This window comes from Notamacropus eugenii, chromosome 2 (assembly GCF_028372415.1).
Source record: "Notamacropus eugenii isolate mMacEug1 chromosome 2, mMacEug1.pri_v2, whole genome shotgun sequence".
Taxonomy (NCBI): Eukaryota; Metazoa; Chordata; class Mammalia; order Diprotodontia; family Macropodidae; genus Notamacropus; species Notamacropus eugenii.
Window position 1 is genome coordinate 295,635,402 of NC_092873.1, and position 21,896 is coordinate 295,657,297.

The following is a 21,896-nucleotide window of genomic DNA, read 5'->3' on the forward strand; positions in this document are numbered from 1 at the left end:
TGTTTGCCTTTTCAAGGAGGGGAGAGGAGAAGTAGGGAAAGAATTTGGAACTCAAAATTTTAAATAAAACAAATGCTTAAAATTGTTTTTACATGTAATTGAGAAAAATAACATTTTAAAAAAAGGATATAGGAATAACCTTGTGTAACTTTCTTTTTTTATACCATTTTACAAATGAAGAAACTGAGACCTACAGGATTTATTTGAATGACTTAACAAAGTCACACAGTTAGTGACAGAATAGAGATTCAAATGCAATGCTTTGGACTGTAGATCTACTGCTCTTTTCTCAGAGGTTTTCAAAGATAACTCCCTTCCAAGGTAGTCCATTACATTGGAAGACTGTTCTAGTTTTTAGGATTTCCAAGAGAAAGCTGCTGATGGAGAGGATGCTTCCATTTGTGGTGAAAGAACATAGCAAGTGAACATAGGATTAGGACTAGAATAACAAAAATAAACTCTTCACTTGATCTTTGATAGGGAGGTACTGGGACAACATTTAGAGAGCGCTGAGATAGCAAGAATACATATGTAATGTGGTTTATTTGTCTAGACCAAGAGAAATTATGTAGAAATAACAGTTTTCCAGTTGGTTTACTTCATCTTTTTCTTTGTTCCTTGAATCACTGAAAGTCATACCATCTTCTAGTTCATTTGTTAAAATTCTGTTCAGGACTTTTATCTGCCAATTTTTCTGATTGCCTTATGTGTCTTGACTATGGGAAATATTTCCAAGACGTTGTAGATGACAGTAGCTATAAAGTTGCAGGATTTGGGAACACCATAGTTAATGTAATTTCCAAGGGATTTTGTCTTTGTTTTAGATGTTTCTATGTACTTGTATTGCTTTTTAAAAAACAAACTATAAATCTTCCTTGAAAGTGTCGTTGATCCTTTGTCTTTCATTTCAGGAATGTTGGACTAGGTATGTGCTCCATGTTTTCCCGAGTTGGTGGGATTATCGCTCCCTTCATTCCCTCACTGGTTGGTTTGTACCTTTTGGCTTTCTCTTTCCTGAATTTATTTTTGCTTTAGAAGTAGTTTTCTTTGTGCCTTGAGTCTGAAGAAGTAATTAAGAGATACTTTTAGTAAATCTACATAAATAAGCTGTCGTGTGTCTCCCTGAGCCTGTTTTATATTTTTCCTTTTGGGTTTTGATCGTGTAATTATTTTAAATCTCAATTCTAGTTTTGTGACAGGGACTAGTGAGCTGTGTGCTAAGGAGACCTTGGCCAGCCCCTCTCCTCAAGGGTTCCATCTCTGTTCTGTTACATGGCATCCAAAAGGACCCCTGTTTCCTGCCAGCCTTCTCTCTTCAGAGGGGAGGTGCAATAATATTCTTGAAAAGAGTACTTGATTTAGAGTCAAAGGCTATTGGTTTAAATCCTGACTCTGTTGTTTTCTACTTTATGAACTTGAAAAATTCACTTCACATTTTTAGACCTCAAAAAAGAGGGGGTTGGACTAGGTGATCTCCAAGGCCTCCCCAGCTCTGTAGCCTATGATCCAGAGAGAATATTAGTGAATCAATGAAGAAAAAACAATTCAAACATACGTGTCCTGCCAACGATGGCTTGATAGTATTTTCTTTAAATCATAGGTATTCTTCCCTTAGGCTGCCATTTTGTATTTGGTTTTGGATTTACCATTGAGACCACATCTATTTCAGATCAATCACTTCCTCCTGTGACCCCAGCATTGTCTGTTTCTTTGTTGTTTGTTTAGCTATAGTAAATTGTTAGCAGATATCTTCAGCTCATTGGATAAATTATTCTGCTAAATTAATAAATACTTTAGAAAATGAGGAGTTTTATCTTATGTGACCAGGATTGCTTTAAAGATGCTGAACTCTTCCTGTCTTTTACTCACCCTAGCCTCCTTATTCCCCTACCTATTAACTCTACAAGAATAAGGAACTGCCTATTATGGTGGAAAGAGATCTAAATTGAGAATCAGGAAACCGAGATTTCATTCCACTTTCCACCACTTACTAGCTGCTCAACATAAAGCAAGTCTCTGGGTTTCATTTCTAAAAAATGGAGATTGGGTGTAGAACTTTTCTTTTCCAGTTCCAAATTCTATTTACAGATTGAATTTGATAGAGAAACATCCTTGGGGACTTGGCTGAAATAGACCAAAAGACTTTCTGTTCTTGTGGACCTACATGTCAATTCAGCTAGGCCAAGTAGAAGTGAGTTCACAGCATTGCCCTTAGGTCTCTAAATTTCTATGTCATAATGAGGAAGTTAGACAAGAACTTTCAGATCCCTTCCAACTCTCAAAAGATAATGACTTCATATCTGAGCCTGTTTTCTTCTTACCTACCTGTGATTTTTTTCTTACCAAGGGATTTATGGCAGGAAGTTGAGTCACTTTGCTTCAGTATTTTTCCTAGTGGTACTAACTGAACTCTGTTGATTATTTGAATCCAGTTAATTCTAAACAACCTCTTTGAACTGCTCCCTTGCTTGGGCATGTCAATAAAATGGTACAGCACCTTTTAGCTATTAAAGTTTTATTGTGTGATCTTTTCTTGAGTACATATAATCTATGATTTAGAACTGGAAAGAATCTTAAAGTGCAGTGAGACTAAACTTCCTCATTTTACAAATGAAAAACTGAGGCTCAGAAGTGTTGTGACTCATTCAGGGTCACACAACTAGTAAGTATTTGAGGCACAATTTGAACCCAGGTCTTCCAGATTCCAAGCACCAGGCTGTCTCTCCAAGATGCAACCCAAACCCCAGGGAGCTCTCTGATACATGAGGCTCTCTTCACCCCAGGGATAAGCCAGGCCTGACTCCAAAAAGACCAATAAGCTTTCTCCTTCTCTCTCTAGATTTCCATTCCTAACACAAAGTAAAACTCCACCGAAAATCTCTGTAATAGAACTTTGGTATGCCTCATGTCCCCAACAGGAATTCACAGGGTGCCTTTTAGAAAATGTACTCAGTGTGCAATATGGACATGAGGGATAAGGCAGCTGTTAATTTCTTCTGCCACAAAAAAATGCTTGGAAAACCATGACTCGAAGAGGGCATTAACAAATACAGAAAAACATAAAACAACTCATTCCATTCATTATATTTTTCTCCATTATGGATTTCTCCATGTTTTGTCCCACCCTATAAAGGAATCATATATGATTCAATTCATTTCAGAAAGGCATTTGTTGATGTGTCTCATTGGAGTGAGAGAATACCTCATGTACACAAATACGTATATACAAAATTAACATGAAATATCACGTCCTGTTCGTCAAGCTGGACCAGACACTAGCTGCTTACTGTTTAGTGATATCTTCTCTTTGGATGGATATCCTAGAATATTTTAATATCTGTCCATGCATTTCTATTTATTCTTTTTGATTTTATGAGAAAGAAAATATTGTAACACCTTTCTCTTGATCTGACCAAATAAGGTTCACACTGATCTTGTGACACAAAGGACTTAGAGTATATGTATGGAAGTGTGTGTGCTGGGCAGGGGTGGAGGGAGGTTTTAAGGTTTGGTTTTTTTGGAAGGAGTAATCCTTCAAATTGGAAAATATCAGAAAAAGTCATCAAAATGGATGTCCTGAATTAATAATGGCTAGATCTATGGGGAGGCTTAAATTTAAGAGGAAGACAGAATCAACAAAGTCTTAAAGCACCATGTAAGGTAAGGTTAGTCTGTTTACCAGAAATGAATCAGTTAGCCTCTGATACTTTTTAACCTTTGAACCATTTCTTTGTTGAGGGATGATGGTGGTGATTTTCCCCTCCAGTGAATAGTTTAAGACCTGAAATACTCACTTGCATGCTCATCAAGTTCAGGTTGTTTCCAGTCCCTTATAACTAACTTCATCTATTTTTTAATCTCACACTTTACTTCCTGTGTCCTGCCTTGGCTCAGTGCTGAGATGACACTCTGCCCAGCCAATATGGTACTGTCAAGGGTTGAGTGTTGGGGGTGGGGCTGTGGCAGGATGTGATTAAGGTGTATCCTTAGGTGGAGTCTGTTGCTTTATCCCAGCAGCCAGAAGTTAATAATTACTCAAGTAACCACCTTCTACCCAACACAAGTGAGTAGAAAACACTTGTAAGGGCTTTCTGCTACTGAGATCATGACTAAATTTCTGCAGTGGTAACCAAAGTGTCAGGAAAAGACTGAGGCATTCATTCCTTCCACAGACTCAGAAACCCCTCCCCCAAGCTGCACTCAGATGTGTCAGAACTTCACTGAACAACCTCCTACTTCTGACTGACTGCACTCCCATCATCTTTCTAATTAAATAATAACTGGATACGTGAGAAAAACTCACGTAATTTACCCACAATAGATGCTTCCCAGAAAGACCAAAAGGGTCCCACAAGCTTGGTCATGGTGGGGAAGAATGAAATAAATGGTAATTAATTCTAATGCTCAGTAATAACTTAAAAAGGAAATTCACACTGGGATTCTTCTTCTTTCCTGTTACAGAAATATGTGCAGTGGTCTTTACCTTTCATTGTATTTGGTGTGGCTGGCCTGTCGTCTGGACTTCTCAGTTTATTTTTACCAGAAACCCTAAATAGACCTTTGCTGGAAACACTGTCTGATCTCCAGATGTATTCATATCGGAGGCTGGGAGATGAAGCATTATCTTTGCAAGTACTGGATCATGAACAGGTATATTAATATTTTCTTAATAATTTCGTTCCACCTCTTAAATGCAATTGTAGACTTTGAAAAAGAAGGATTTTATAACCCTATTACATTTAACTTAGTTGGATTATCTAGAAATACTATTCAGGCCCTCATAGCTACATATTTTCAAGGAAATAAAGATGACGGATGATTTGGTAGCTTTCTCCAGGCCAATTCCTGGGATAGTGAATGTTACTCTCCTTTTTCCCCCCTATTTTATTTAGTCTGAAGACAAAGAGAGCCCATTTGAAAGTGAAAGTAATGAAGACGAGTTCTATGATGCTGATGAAGAGACTCAGATGATCAGATGAGACCTGAGGTCCTCTCCATAGTCCTCCAATCATGTTTCATGCCTCTGGCTTCAGACATATTCTCTATGAACCTGGAAAGCAGCGGTCAATAGCCATGGAATGAAGGTAGACAGTGCTCCTCTGCTCTGAAATCTTCTTTGGGGCAGGAAGAGAATATGAGAGACGTTCCCACAGCAAAGAAGATTTCAGTATTCTCATTAGAGGAGCATCTGAAACTTTTCTTGAACTTGAGATTAGCTCAGAACTGTGACCACCACTCCACCTCGCCCCCTCCCTAGTCAGAGAGCCTCAATCTATTTTCCCAAATGACAGAGGACATTTCTGGAAGTTGAGTGTAGGGGTGCCTGGAAGTAGATTTTATTTGTAGCCTGAATATGACCCAAAGGCAGAAGTATGAATTAGTCTAAACATTTGGATGGAGGAACAGGTACATCCTTATTGTAATTTAATAATGAACAGTATTTCATGTTTTTTCTTGCTGCCACTCCGTCCTTGTGAGGCAGATAAATGTTTCCATTTCCACTGGATGTCAGAGACAGAGTGCCAGGAAGTAAATTATTTGCCTGAAGGCTCATAATTTTTTATCAGAAAAGCTCAAATTTTGAACTTCCAGTTGATTTCCAAACCTCTAGATCAGGGGTTCTTAATTTGGGATCCATGGACTCCCCAAAGTGTCCTTGGATAGATTTCAGGGGACCTGTGAACCTGCATGGAAAACAAGTTGCATCTTATTTTCACTAACCTCTAAATGAAATTTAGTTTTTCCTTCCATTATGAATGTAGACAAGAAAACATGATTCTGAGAAAGGTTCCACAGGCTTTACCAGACAGCCAAAGGGGTCCATGACCCAAAAAAGATTAAGGATAGATTTACCTTAGCTACATGTGCCTTTATTCTGAGAGATATGAGTTTAATAAAAATTAACCCACCCAAAGAAGATTTCTAAAGTTTTAGAGGCTTGGCTCCCTCTGATGATAGAATTGTGCACCTTTTTTCACGTTTGCTATATTACCTTAAACAAGTCATTTGACATTTCTGGGCTTCAGTTTTTTGATTTATCAAATGGAAAGACTGAACCTGTAGAGTAGTGTCCAACTCAAATTGGAAGGAGGACCACTAAATCATACATAAGGATGCCTAGGGGCCTCATATTGACTTAGAAAACCACATATTAACATTACCTATATAATGCAGCTGAGTGGCACAGTGGATAAAGGGCTGGGCCTCTAATCAGGAGACTAATCTTCATGAGTTCAAATCTGTCCTCAGACACTTCCTAGCTGTGTGACCCTGGGCAAGTCACTTAACCCTGTTTGCCTCAGTTTCCCCATCTGTGAAATGAGCTGGAGAAAAAAATGGCAAACTACTCCAGAGTCTGCCAAGAAAACCCCAAATGAAGTCATAACGTATCAAACAGGACTGAACAACAATGAATGTTCTATTATGTTTAAATTTAATTTGTTAAATATTTCCTACCCTCAGGAGTGTTAGTGGGTAGTGTGTAGTCCCTAAGCCATTTGCTTGACACATCTACTCTTAAGTATTTCCAGTGTCTTTTTTCAGCACTCCCAAATCTTTCTGATTCTATGGAATGATATTTCTATTCTGAGTCTGTGGTATTAGCAACAGCCAGAGAATCTTCTTTGGACTGTAGGCCCCCAAAAAGTGTGTATAAAAGGAGATAGGGATTAGACCCGATACCCCCATTAAGGAGAGCACCCAGCACTGCTGAGGATGAGCTTCTAACAAGGGTGAATGCTGCTAGCACATGGGTACAGAGGGTGTGGGATCTCTCTCTGGAGGTTTGTTGTCAGTTTGCTTTGATCTCATATTGTGTGGCTCATGGGTGGACTCAGACCTTACCTCCCTGACTTCTGCCTTCCATAGTTCCTGGCTATGTTGCCAGATGCCATTAGAAGCTCATAGAAAACTGAAATTCATGGAAGAACATAGGTGCTACTGCTGTACTAAGGTCCAACCTGAATGGTGCTGAGTTTCCAGAATGTTTTCTTTCGCTTTGAAAATATCAAAGTTGACCTGCACAGATCACTTTCTCCAGCACATCTGGAGAGACACTGTGTGTTGACTCTTCCTACTTTAAAGTCTACATGCACACAGTTGAGTTAGATGGTTTTCCTGAAGGAGAAGATGTCATTGTTTTCTATGAAAACCATGACACTGCTAGGACATTTCATAGGAATAAGGACAGGAATTCCCTGCAACCATGCTTTCCTCTGAGCCCTGGGGAAATCTTAGAATAGGGGTTATTAACTCAGGAAGAGTTCAGGGGGGTTCAATGAACTTAAATGACAGGTAAATTAATTCTGTCTTCATTTCAGTATACTTGATATCTTCTGTTATGTATTATATTTTATTTTGTGCATTTCAGAACATGAGAAAGGACCTATAGACTTCACCTATAGGTGAAAGCCCATGACCCAGAAAAGGCCAAAAATCCCTGTTCCCAAAATCCAAGGTCTCTGGACTTCAGACCCACTCTACCTACCACACTACCCACCCCTTGCCTTGGGCCACCAACATGCCTATGCTTCGTCTGCACAAAATTAAGTTATACTTCTTTCCATATTTTTCTCAAACCCTTTTAAACCTGATAATTATATTTTAAGCTATTTAGGACCATTTCTCTTCCCTCTGTGCCTGAAACCACTATAGCTGTGATGGCGGTGAAACCAAGAACATTGAGATCCTGAGGGTTCCCTCCCAACCTCTATCTCCAGTTCCTAAAAGAAGAAACTATGATGATCCTCAGAGTCACGTTCATTTTCTTAGCCCCAGCTACTGCAGGTGCCTTGGCTGATCCTAGCTCAGGTCCCTGAGTTATGGAGTCTCAAGGGGTTTTGTTGGGGCTTAAGGAATCTAACTAAGGTCTTTCTGCCATTGGAAGGAGAGCCTTCAAGAATGAGCCTGCCCTCCTCTGGAGTGGTAACATGGCCTGATGTCAATGGGAAGTATTTTATGGGAGGGCCTATCAGTCCTATACTTGAGTCTCCACTATCCATAAAGGATTGTATTTTCCCATGAACTTCAGTGACTGGGGGTACAATTACATATCACTCACTTTCCAGGAGATGCTGAGGAGTAAAAAAGTCCTTTACCCCAAGGCGTGCTGCTATTTCTTTCATCCATCTCCTTCTCAAAAACCTTCATTTGAGTATCTGTTCCATTAATGGTAACTAACTTTTGAGAAATATTGATTGTAAGGAAATTTTGGTGTGTGATTCTGTATGCATAAGTGCCCACAAGTATACTTGGCTGATTTCAGGGTAAGCTAAACTTTTGTTCAGTCAGTGCCATGCCTACTTGCAGTCATTCCTATGAAGCATTTTTTTCTGTGTGTCTAAAATAAGTTCTCATCTCTCCAGAAAATCAGCAATAAAAACATTCGAGGTATTCCATATTCTGTGAGTAAAAGGCTCATGAACAAGTTGCCCAGAGCCTTCTGATTGTAAAGGTCTGTTGAAGGGAGACTTCCCATTTGGGAAGATAGTGGTTTGTCCATGGGATAGTCTCTGCTCTTGCAGCCTCCAACATGTTGGAGCATTTCTGTTCCATTCAGTGCAGCAAATATTCCTTGAGCAGCAGCTATGTATTAACCACTATGCCAGATGAGTTGAAAAATGATGGCTCATGTACGCACCTAGGTACAATGGGACGGGCAAAGGAACTGTCCAAAATTTGAAGAGGGAGAGATCGCTTTCATTTGCAAAGCCTCATTTGATCACTCCTAAGTAAATCAGGCATTCTTTAGTATTAAGTGATAGACTGGGCCACAGTTGGTATGCATAGGTATCACCTGATCATGAGGCCTTGTGCCAGTGTAATTGATGGAGATCTTTTTTGTGGATTTCTATTCTTGCTGGTCACATAATTGGTATTTTTGTTGCTACGTCAAGATCATTTTCAACATTATTCTAATTTCTCATCCCTCCACAGGAGTTCCTCATTTAATCACCATATATAAAATTGGGAGAGTATAAAGCACTGAGGAAGGTTTAACAGATGAATTAAGTGGTGTTATTTCTTGATCCTTCAATCAAGGATCACAAAATGCTGAACTATTTTGTCCTTATACAATGTCAGGATGGTGTATTGGTGCCTTTAGGGATGTGGGAATTGTCAGAGTTTGGTCAGAGTTGGCGTATGGAGCAAGAAAAGATAGTACCAAAAGTTTTGTCTTCACCACTCCCAGAGAAAAATAAAAATCATTTAAAAAAATAATTGTCTGTGTTCTTTCATATTAACAAAAGCTCACATTGATATGGTGCTAAAGGAGCCTAATGGGGTTTCAAATCCTGGTCTTTTTAACTCCAAATTAGGTGGAGAAAAAATAAAACCCAGGACTAGAAACCTTATGAGGTATGGTTAGGACTAGAACTAAGGTATTCTAACCCCCAGAATTTAATGCTTTTTTCATGACATTATGACATGACATTTTACAAAAGTACTGGGTTAGAGCATCGAACCTCAAGTCAGTAAGTCAAATCTAGCCTCACACACTTACTAGTTGTGTAAACCTGGGCAAGTGATTTAACCTCTGCCTCAGTTTCCTCTGCTATAAAGTGAGTATAATAATGGCACCTACCTCATCAGATCAAATGAGATAATAATTGTAAAACATTTAGCGCTGTATCTGGCAGATAGTAGGCATTTATTGAATACTTTTCCCCTTCCGCTGCCCTTCCCAATTAACTTATTATTATATGCTCAGGACTGGACCAAAAGACAGAAAAATGGTTGAGAGCCAGTGGGAAGGCTCCATGGAAAAGTTTAAGTAGGTTGGAAAAGTTGAAATTATTTTAAACATCATATAGATTTTTTAAAATGGAAATGTAGGTCATGGTAGGTATGGTCCAGAGGTATGGTCCCTGGACCAAAGTGTAAACAACAGACTTAGGTTCTTTCTCTCTTAAACATTGTCTATTGGTTCTTTGGAAGTGTTTCAACAACCCCAATATTACCAGAATCATAAAAATTGTCTGTGGACAAAAGTTATTCCAATATATATTTTTATGATAATGCCTTATTTCAATATTTTAGAACTCCATGGTTTTATCAATGCTGTTTGTTCTCTCTCCATTGACACTGATCAAAATCTTTCTGCCTGAGCCTATACCAGACTTTGTGAGTTGCTGTGGCCAAAAAATTCACCACCCTGTAGTGGTCCTAATGATGAGTCTCACTGGACTTGGGCCCTGGGAATGAAAAGAAGAGAAGCAAAACTTTCCACCATTGAGAAACTTACTTGTATTTAGGGAAAATAACATAGACATTTATTATGCACAAAATCTTTGAGGGGTAGGTACTTGCTGGGAGGGAGATAAGGGAAAGGCTAGAAGAACTTGAGCTGAATTTACAGTAGTCTAGCTGGGAGGTGATTAAGACTTGAAATAGAAGGAAGACAATGCATATGGAAGAGATGGAATTCACAAGATTCTCTATGTGATGAAGGAGAATGAGTTGCCTTCCACAGAAATGAGGAAGTTCACAACTCAGTTAAGTGTGGGGGTGGGGAAGACACATCATGAGTTTTCTTTTGCACTAATTGAGTTTGAAACATCTAGTAGGCAGTTGCTGATGTGGGAGTGAAACTCAAGATAGATACTAGATCTGGATATATGTATCTGAGAATCATCTTTGTAGCAATAATTGAACTTATGGAATCTGATGAGATCACCGAGAGACAGTAGAGAGAAAGAAAAGAAGAGGGTCTTGGAAAGAGCCTTGGATGATCTGGTAAATATTTAACATTGGCTCCCCAAGGAAAACAATGTGCATGTGACACTTGTTTAATTTTTGTGAGTAACACTTTCTCCATCACTTAAATCTAGATAATCCATAAGATGACAAGCCTAGCTCTGATTTGTAGCATTTGCTGATTTCCCAGGTGCAAAGGCTCACACTGAAAAATTTAACAGTCATCTCTTGAGCGATCCAGAATGAACCAGCTCCACAAATCATTTGATGTGGCTGATGATCCGTCAAAGGAGAGGGAGAAAGAGTGGTCCAGCAAGCTGGTAGGAGGAGAAACAAGAGAGGGGTAGGGTGAAAATCCAAAGAGGAGAGAGTAATCATGAGAAAAGAGTGGTCAATAGCGTCAGATACTACAGAGTGATAAAGAAAGATGTGGATTACAAAAGGGTCAATTGGATTGGGCATGTAAGTGACATATTTTTGGAGAGAGTAGTTATGGTTGAGCAATGAAGTGAGAAGTGAGATTGTAAGGGATTGAAAAGTGAGTAAAAGAGGGGAAAAAGTGGAGGTAAGGAGTGTAGGCAGGTCACTTTTTTCTAGGACACTGGCTATGAAAAGAAGGAGAGATATAAGATGATAGCTTGGGAAGAGAGTTGTGTCTTCTGTGATTCCTCCAGCTACTAGTACTTCTCCCTGAAATTACCTTGTAGTTTATTTTGTATATACTTGCAGTATCGATATATATATATGTATGTATGTATATGTATGTTGTTCTGTTCATCCTTCATTTCTGAAGAAGACCATGCCATCAGAGAAATGATGACATGACTTGCACTTGCCTTTGTTTTGAGTGAGGGAGGGCTGTGCAGGTCACCAGCCTCACTTCTCCTCCAGAGCCATCTGAATCCAGTGAGCAGATATTCATCAGGATGACTGGAGATGGCCCAGGATGCAATGGGAGACCTTGGCCTTTTTAGGCTAAGCCTTTTGACATACTTTGACATACCCATGAAGTGAATAGGCCTCTTTAAGAAGTAATCAGGGAATAACCCTTTTAATGAGCAAAAGAAAAAAAATAACAAAGTGGGAGGGAAAGGGAAACTGTTAGTATTGATAATCACTCTAAGCCAGCCATTTGTCCAACCTATGGGCTTCAGAGAGGAAGGAAGGAAGGAAGGAGGGAAGGAAGGAGGGAAGGAAGAAAGGACATCTAACCAGTAAACCCCAAAGGAAGGGGAGAGGGGGACAGAAGGGAGAGGATGAGCTAAGTTACTAGCTGGGTCCTCACTCAGGCACCTTGTTCTACTCACAGGTTGTGAAATGATGACATGACTTGCACTTGACTTTGTTTTGAGTGAGGGAGGGCTGTACAAGGTCACCAACCTCACTTTCTTCTCCTGAGCTATCTGGATCCAGTGACCAGATACTCATCAGGATGACTGGAGAGGGTGGCTAGGTGGCACAGGGGATAGAACATTAGACCTGGAGTCAGGAAGACCTGGGTTCAAATCCGGTCTCAGAAACTTACTAGTTGTGTGACCATGGGCAAGACACTTAACCCTGTTTGCCTCAGTTTCCTCATCTGTAAAATGAGCTAGAGAAGGAAAGGGTGAGCCACTCTAGTACCTTTGCCAAGAAAACCCAAAAGGGATCATGAAGAGTCAGACATGAATAAAAATAACTGAACATACTCCATAACTATAATAATCTTAGGTCTGGAAGACCTAAGGCAAAATTGTATGTGTGTGTATGTATATATACATACACACATATATGTATTATACATATATACACACACATATTGTCTCTCCCCTAATAGAATGTAAGGTCTTTGAGGAATGGTTTTATTTTTGTGTGTTCCCAGAACCTATTAATTTGTGCTTTGGAAGAAAAAATGTGTTCAAAACATCTCTTGGCTGAGAAGTAAGCCTTTTTAAGAGCAGGCTTGAGGCAGGCAAACCCTACCAACCGGCTATTGCAATAATCCAGGTGTGATGTCTAAAGGTACTTCTTTGTAGGCTCTGCTCAGAGAGGAGTGGTTTGGAATATAGTCATATGATGCCCTGGTTCACTGCCAAGAACTTCATCAAGGGAATAAAGGTACCCAGGAAGGAAGGAAATCTTGGTGTCCAGGGAAAACACAAGAGAGTCAAATAACAGAGCACCACCCCATCTCAAGGTGAGTGCAAGGTCAATAAATCCATCGCAATCAGCTATTGCCGATAGAACATCTTGATCATTAAAATGAGAAAAGCAAAAGAAAATTGAATGAGCAGGCTCCATGAGAATGAGAATGGACTATCAAGAACCAGGCAATAGTTCATTTGAAGAAGATCCAGGTAACAATTTAGATGGAGAAGAAATGTGGTTTATCTCCTCTGGAGTGTCATGGAGGTCAAGTGATATAGCTGCTACTCAAAGAGGATCTCAGGCAAGACAGATGAAAGGAGGGTGAGGTTAAATCTGGACAACTGCTTTTTGACCTGATTTTACAGTAAGGAAGTGGGAATGTCCAAGGAAATGGAAGTCACATATACAGCTTGATTGGCCAGAAACAGCAATACTCAGGCCGGGCTAGATATAGGTTCAAGATACAGATTTCAGACCAGCTGACCCCAAGGATGCTGAGAGTCAGCCTGAACCAAACAAAAATTTAGGATAGTAATAGTAAACCAGTGGATCTGACAATAGGACAGAAGCTGACCGAAGGCCACTAGAAGCACAGTGAGCATGCAGGCTTACAATGCTTCCCCTAAATGAAGGAGGATGTTGCACAGTCAGATGATGCCCACTGACCCTGGGCATGCAATGCGTATTTTGTATATAATTTTATCATATGGGAAAGAGAATAGAATAGATATATAGCACTTCCTATGTGCCAGACATTCTGTGCTAAGCACTTTAGAAACATCTCAATGGATCTTCACAATGACCAGGTAAAGAAGGTGCTCATATTATCCCCATCTTACAGATGAGGAAACTAAACAAACAGACTGAATGATGTGCCCAGGGTCACATCACAACTGGTAAGTAAATAAGCATCCTTACTTGAACTCAACCTATGGGCTGACTCCACTGATCCACTTGGCTGTCTAATATAGTTGGAAATGATTTATGTCTTTGGTCTACTGAGGCAAAGATGAGCTTGTGTTGGCATTATTATATGTGCGATGCTATGACTGTCTCCATTTTACAGCTGAGGAAACAGGCAGATATAGGTTAAGTGACTTGCCTAGGATCACACTGTTAGTAAGCTGGATTTAACCTTTGGTCCTGCTGACTCCAGGCCCAGTTCTCTATCCATTGCACTACCTTTGTATTTGTATTTCACCTGTTTGATCTTTAGTGTGCTTTTGTGACCTGTGCTATGCTATTTTTCTACATGATACCTCTCCTATACATGTGGCTCTATGGCCAAATTTAATATGAGTGATATATACTATAATCTTGCATGTGTATTGGGTATTTGGGATTATTACCTGGGTCTGTGTCTTTACTGATTAATTACTTTTATGATGGGGGCAGCTAGGTGGTGCAGTGGATAGAGCACTGTGCAAGAGTCAGGAGGACCTGAGTTCAAATCTCATCTCAGACACTTGACACTCACTAGCTGTGTAACCTTGGACAAGTCACTTAACCCTAATTGCCTCATCCTGGGTCATCTCCAATCATCCTGATGAATATCTGGTCACTGGATTCAAATGCTTCTCTGGAGCAGAAGTGAGGCTGGTGACTTGTACAGCCCTCCCTCCCTCAAAACAAAGTCAAGTGCAAGTCATGTCATCATTTCTCTGATGGCATGGTCTTCTTCAGCAATGAAGGACAAACACACATTTTTATGATGAGCACCTATGAACGTACCTATGGATTGAGTGCAATGTGTTAGCAGAACAATTTTTTTTTTTAATTGAGGGGGATAGTATTGGGAAAGCGGCAACTTTGTTATTGGCAGGAAAATATGACAAAATATCAGCTTTACCGAATCCCTCACGGTTTTGTTTACCTGGTAAAATTTGCATGGACCACAGATAACATGATGGGAGTGCAAAAGAACTGAGCAGAATTTTCTAACCCCATGTGAGTGAGATAAGGTTAGAGAACAGTAGGTAAGACAGAGAGTAGGTTGCAAAGACATCGTTAAATGCTCAACAGTTTATCTCCCTAGCTAGCTCGCTGAGTATGGCTGGCTGGGTTAGATAACTCATGTAACAGCTGAGACAGAGTGAACAGGCGCTTTTTCCTGTGGGCTAAGAATCACTGTAGCATTCAGAATCCAACTTCTGTTGGAAGCGTAGCAGCGACAAGAAAGATGCCCTGGAGAGGGCAGCTCCCTGAAGCCACCAGCAGAGGGCAACAAGGGCAACTGACCAACTCAACCAAGAGAGCAGCCAATCTGAAGACCTTACCAAAAGATTTGTGAGGATTTTCTGGGAAATAAGCAGTAGGATGGAAAGTGTGAGTTAAGAGTGATGATAGCTGGCATTTCTATAGCACTTTAAGGTTTGCAAAGCTTTACAAATGTCTCATTTGATTCTCATAATGACCCCAGCAGGTAGGTGCTGTTTATCATCCCCATTTTATAGATGAGAAAACTAAGGTTGAGAGAAGTTAAGTGACTTGCCCAGGTTCACACAGTCAGTAAGCATCTGAGGCAGGATTTGAACTTGAGACTTTCTGACTCCAAGTCTCTCTACTGCATCATGGGGGTTACCAGGTTACATGTTCCTTGTGCGTACCTTCTCTCTCACAGGTATATGGTAAGATGTGGGAGCATCTACACCTGTTGTATACTGTGGGGAAGAGGAATCTTTTTAGTCATTCATTTCACTGCGTTACCTAAGTATTTTGCTTTACGCTACTTTGTTCTCCATTTTGCGGGAATTGGGGGGAATCACCAAGAAACTGCAGAACTCTGACTACAACTCTAGGCTTGGAAGAGCTTTTAGGGGACCCATCTGCAAAATGAGTCAGAGACAGAACTGCTCCAACCACTGGAAGCAGAGTTGACTTTGGGTATTTTCAGGGTGGTCACATGGAAGATGGAATATTTTTATTGTACTTTTTGGCTCTGGAGAACTAAACAAAGGGCAAGAATGAAGGTTACCTGTGTCAGATTTAGCCTAAGAAAGAACTTCCTTACAACAGCTATTCCAAGGGGAAGTGAACGGAGTTTCAAGGTAAACCCCAGGCTTTCCCCTTCACCGAGGGGAAGCAAAAGCTAATAGCTACTTAGATCATCGTTTTCTCATTCAAGGGTTGGATCAGATAGTCTCAAAGTTCCTTCCAGTCTGACCTTGTGTCATTCCATTCTTCCCATAACAGAATGGAGAAGTAAGTAGGGAATTCCCTCACTCATTTACTTCCCCCTTCTCTTAGAATTTGCAAACAGAAGTTGGATGGATTGTTTACTAAGGTTACTGCAGAGGGGATTTCCTCATCAGGTGGTAGGTTAGACTAGCTTATTGAGGGGAAATAGAATCGTGTAGTGGGAGGAGCACAGAACGGGGAGCAAAGCCATGGGATGGATCTATCTGGGTCTGAATCACGTCTTTTATACTTTTGAGCTGAGAGTTCTGATTTACTTAAGAGTCACTTCCCTCCTCTGGGGCAGCAATTTGCTCATGTATAACACAATGGGACAGCGGGCTGGTGCAGTGGATAGAATGGGGGGCCTAGAATTAGGAAGACCAGAGTTTAAAACCTGCCTCAAACACATACTAGTTGTGTGACTCTGGGCAAGTCACTCAAGCTCTCTCCGCCTCTGTTTTCTCTTTTGTAAAATGGAGATAATAGTAAAAATAATGAGTTGTTGTGAGGATCAAATGATATAATATTTATAAACTGCTTAGGTCAGAACCTGCCATATGGTAGGCACTGAACAAATGTCGATTCTCCCCTCCCTCCCTGGGTTAAACAAACTCTCTAGTTCCATCTCAATTTAAATACCTGATCCCTACAGACCTCTAAAGTTACTTCTAATTTCAAGATTTTCAGATGGTTCGATTCAATAAATATTAAGCAGCTACTATGATTGTTAACATTTACTTACTTGGTGACTCCCATCATGTCCAAGTGACATTGCCCATGAAGTGGCAGGATGGGTTCTGGGCAGCCCTGCTAGGGGAAGAGGTCAGGGAGGAAGATGCTCATCAGTACTGGAGAGTTTTCCTGCCCCTTGTACTCCCTTCCTTCTCCCATAATGATGGATATGTTGGACTAAACAAACAGTTAAACCTATTGTATTTCCCCTAGTAGAATGGAAGCGTCTTGAGGGCAGAAACTTTTTCTTCCATTTTATCTTTTTATCTCTAGTACCACACAGAGTGTCTTACACATAGCAGATGTTCATTAAATAAATTGGATTGGAAATGAGCATATATAAAATCAGAAATAATGTAACAGAATAAGAGTAACTAGAAATAATCTTGTCCTTATTAAATCGAAGAAATCTTCCTAGTCCCAGACCTGCGTTTAAACCCTCGGTCTTCTACTTACTAGTTTAGGACCTTGGGCTTCTCTGAGACTCAGTTTGCTCATTGGAAAAATTGGCACCAATATTTGCTTGCACAACCTACGATCCAGAGTTGTTGTAAAGAAAGCACTTTGTAAACTGCTTTAAAGATGATGTTGTTCGATCATGTCTGACTTCTCCTGACCCAATCTGAGATTTCCTTGGCAAAAATACTGGAGTAGTTTGTCATTTCCTTCTCTAGCTCATTTAATAGAGGAGGAACTGAGGCCAACTGAGGTTAAGTGACTGGTCCAAGATCACACAACTAGTAAGCGTGTGAGGCTGGATTTGAACTATGGTTTTCTTGACTCCAGGCCCAGTGCTCTATCCACCTAGCTGACCTGCTTTAAAAGTATATATATATAATTGTATTAATACAATATATATATATCAACATGAGTTGTTTTATAATACTCTTTTGATTTTCTCTGCCTATGGAATTGAATCCTTTACTTAGAGTATCTTTTAAGTACATTAAAAAGTCTGTCCTTGAAATTATGTAACTACAAGATATTTGCATACCTTGAAATTATTTCCCTCCCTTTGCCTCTCAGCTCATTATGTGATCTGTATTTTATCTTCCTCTGTGTAATATATATGTGTGTGTGTTTAAGGCTGTATATATGTATATTTATATCTACATATATGTATATGTATATATACACAATTTTATGTACATATATGTATACATATATATGAATGTACACAAACACAAACTTTTTTTTTCAATGAAGAAAATCTCCCGGTGAGTCTTACAAACATGATACCGTTCAATGGTCTGTCATTAGGTTGTTTTTTCCTGACCTAATTGATTTCTTACAGCAAGCGTTTCTATTGATTTTCAGAGGATGCTGAAGAGTTCTGTGGGAAATGTTTCCAGTCAGGAACTAGATACAAAGAAAATTAGGCCCTGTTAGAATAACCAGTTCCACTCAGAACCTTCAGAAACCCTCAGTATCCTGAGCACCCATGATTCAATGCAGCCCCCTGAGCTCTTTATGGAGAGACAACCTGTTTACTTCTCCCACTGATTACTAATTCTGAAAGATGACGCCTTTCAAGGTGCTCAGATAATTGTCGTGGCTAGGATGGACAGAAGGAAGGAAGGAAGGAAGGAAGGAAGGAAGGAAGGAAGGAAGGAAGGAAGGAAGGAAGGAAGGAAGGAAGGAAGGAAGGAAGGAAGGAAGGAAGGAAGGAAAGAAAGGAGGGAGGGAGGGAATGGGGGAAGAGGAAAGAGAATTTCAAAAAGAAGAAAAGAAAGAAGGAAGAGAGAAAAAGGGAAGAGGGAAGGGGAGAAAGGAGGAAAGAAGATGAAAAGAAGGAAGGAAGAAGAAGGAAGAAAAGAAAATTCTTCCCAGAGGGTGATGGGATGTTTCTTGTGTATTCTAGGTATTGTACCGGCAAGCACACTCATCTACATGACCTTGTGCAGCAGACAAAGAGCCGATAAAGATAAAGATGTTTATTTGTGCACAAATAAACATCAAGATCTTCATTATTATTTAGCTCTTTCCAAATCCATCCACCTACAAGGAAAACTAGCTCCCAGCCCCACCCCCAATCCTCAGCCCTTCTCCAATTCCTTTTAACCTTATCTCTTGCCCTCTAGCTCACTGTCAGAACAGTTCTATTTGGACACACATTTCCAAGCTCCAGTCTAGAGTGAGGCCAGTTGTAGCCCTTGAAGACAAGACTGAGGGATACAAGGGCCTAATTCACATCTAGCCATGGTTAGACCTATCCAAGCAACGTGAGAGATGGAAGCAAAAATGGGAGACCTCAACAGAACAGTAGGTGGTCTGGAGTTTAACTAGGGGCTACTCAAAGACCCTAACAGATGGGGGAGTCATTTATTCCAAAAATATTTATGTATCAGTGAGGTTCATTGGAATGAAGCCTGGACAGGGAGTCAAGAAACCAAGGCTGGCAGCCCAGCTTTACCATTACTCTCTGCATCATTATTCTAGGTCTCTATATGATGACTGTCAAATCCCTTCCTTAATTTCTTCAGCTGTAAAATGAGCTACTGAGGGAATCCTAATAAAGCTGCTCCCAGCCCCAATATTCTAACTTCCTTATAGGCTCCACTGAATAGCAGGTCCACTGCCCCTATCTAGTCCCTGCCCCCCCCCATCCCCAACTCAGTATCCTAACTTCCTCATATATGCCTCACTGCCTCACCAGAATAACAGGTGTGTCCACAAACTCATATTTCTCACAGAACAGCAGGCATGTCCCTGTGATGGGATCCCAGCCACTACCCCCAGACCCATTCCTCGTATTTCCCACAGAAGCAGCAGGTGTGTCCATGCACTCAACCAGAACCACATCCATCTAAGCCTTAGACAGGACCACAATACTCCACCAATCAGAAAGCAGTACCACCAGGATGCCCAAGCAGGATATGGACCCCAAACAATAGAAGGGACTTTTCTTAAGTAGGCACCTGCAAAGTACCAGTATGACCTAGAGTGAATTTATGACAGAGAGAGGCTTATTATACTATTATCATACATACATATCCCCCAAATGGATTTTCCTATATACATTGTTGGTAATCACATGCACAGTTCTATTGTTACTGAGACCCCTCCCTTATTACCTATTCCCTTAACAAACCCCTCCTGCCTTTTTAATGTTCATAATTTCTGTTATATGACTGCATCTTTATTCCATAAAAATCCATCTTGCTTTCTCTAAAGTTGTTGGTTCCTATTGGAACTTAGCCCATTTCATGAGAGGTGTCAATCTCGATAAATGCCTATACTTTAATTAGAAGTGGTTGGACCGAATTCTCTGAGACAGTTCTACCACAACATATCATGAGATCACAACAGTACCACTATCCTCTCCATTTCCCATGCTCACAACCCAGGTGTCACCTATGACTCCCTACTATCTTCACTTCCCCCTACCCAAAATGTCGATTTTACCTTTGCAACACCTCTCCAACATAGCCCCTTTTCTCCTCCAACACTGCTGTCACACTGGGGCAGACTTTTCTCACCTCAATCCTAGGCTGTGGCAATAACCTCTTAGTGGGTTTGCCTTCCTTATTTGATCTATCCTCCCATTCAGCTGCCAAAATCATTTTTCCTAAAGCTCAGGTCTGACTATGTTGCTCATGTTAGTCAGGTGGTGTCATAGATAGAATAAACACTGAACCTGGAGTCAGGAAGACCTGAGTTCAAATCTGATCTCAGACACTTAACTAGCTGTGTGATCCTCAGCAAGTTCATTAGCCTCTGTTTCTTCATCTTCTTGTTTTGGTTTGTCTTTCCTTTTCAAAGAGGATCATGACATCAGAGAATGGTGACATGACTTGCGACTGACTTTGTTCTGAGTGAGGGAGGGCTGTGAAAAGTCACCAGCCTCACCTTCTCCTCCACAGTCATCTAGGTGCAGTGGCCAGATATAAATCAGGAAGACTGGAGATGGCCCAGGATGCAGTGGGAGACTTTACTTACTTTTCACAATAAATTCCAGACTCCCTGTCACCTCCAGGATCAAATACAATATCTTGTTTTGCATTCTAAACCCTTCATAACTTACCTTCACACATACCTTTCCAGTTTTCTTACAGCTTATACACCCTAATCCTCCACCACCCCAGCCACACACACACACACACACACACACACACACACACACACACACACACACACACACACACACATTTTCTGACCCAGTGACATTGGCCTCCTTTGCTCTCCCACTAACAATATACTTCATCTCTCCATTCCTGGCATTTTCTCTTTCTGTTTCCCATGCCTGGAATATTTTCCTCCTTCATCTCTGTCTATTGGCTTGTCTAACTTCTTTTAAGTACCAACTAAGATCCCACCTTCTACGGGAAGCGTTTCCCAATCCTTCTTAATTCTAGTGCCCTCCTTCTATACAGTTCCCCCTGTTTATCCATATATAGCTCTTTCGTACATATTTGTTTGCTCAGGGACAGTCTTTTCCCTCTCCACATATGCCCAGTGCTTAGCAAAGTATCTAGTGCATAGGTGCTTAATAAATACTTTTTGATTAACTGACAGAAGACAGACATTATGATTGGTAGGCACTGAGGAAGATGCAATTTAAAAAGTTGAGTCCCTGTCCTCATAAAGCTTACAATACAGTATCATGAGACATAAAGCATAGATGGCTACATAGTGCAACATTGCATAATATTACATTCATTAGAGGGAAACAAGAACAAGCATTTATGAAGTTCCTACTATGTGCCAAACATTGAAGCACTTTACGAACATCTCATCTGATCCTTACAACAACCCTGTTATCATCCCTGTTTTATGCTTGAGGAAATTGAGGCAGACAGAAGTGACTTGCCTAAGTTTACACGGTAAATATCTGATGCTAGATTTGAACTCAGGTCTTAGACTTCAGGTCCAGTATTTTATCTACTGTACTACTTAGCTGCCTTTATGGCCAAAAGCTAGAGTTACTCTACTAGGAGGCCAAGGGAGATTTCATGGAGGAGATAATGTTTTTAAAGAGTGATTTCACAAACTTTTCAGGGAATGTCCTCTGTGGGTTTAAGTGCTGAGTGGGAAGTATTGGTCGTGGCTAGATAAAATGTATTATAATTGTATATAGAGGAGAGTGCTATGAAATCAGTCAGGAAAGAGTTTGGCGCCAAGTTGTAGAGGCCTTAGAAAGTAGAATGCCAGACCAACGAGTTTGA

At 40.4% G+C, this 21,896-nt stretch overlaps 1 protein-coding gene across 2 annotated transcripts in view; it reads left to right on the forward strand.

The window, feature by feature from the left end:
- SLC22A15 (solute carrier family 22 member 15) overlaps positions 1-6,012 on the forward strand; it is an 87,517-nt gene extending 81,505 nt beyond the window's left edge. The window contains exons 10-12 of one of the 2 annotated variants that reach the window (XR_011974813.1): positions 912-988; positions 4,462-4,650; positions 4,893-6,012. Coding sequence is in view for 1 of the 2 variants with exons in the window: in XM_072644454.1 (XP_072500555.1) it covers positions 912-984; positions 4,462-4,650; positions 4,893-4,979 (349 nt within the window). In the remaining variant the exon portion in view is untranslated. The remainder of the gene's footprint in view (positions 1-911; positions 989-4,461; positions 4,651-4,892) is intronic. The other variant, XM_072644454.1, reaches the window with a different exon arrangement.
- The last annotated feature ends 15,884 nt before the right edge of the window (positions 6,013-21,896 follow it).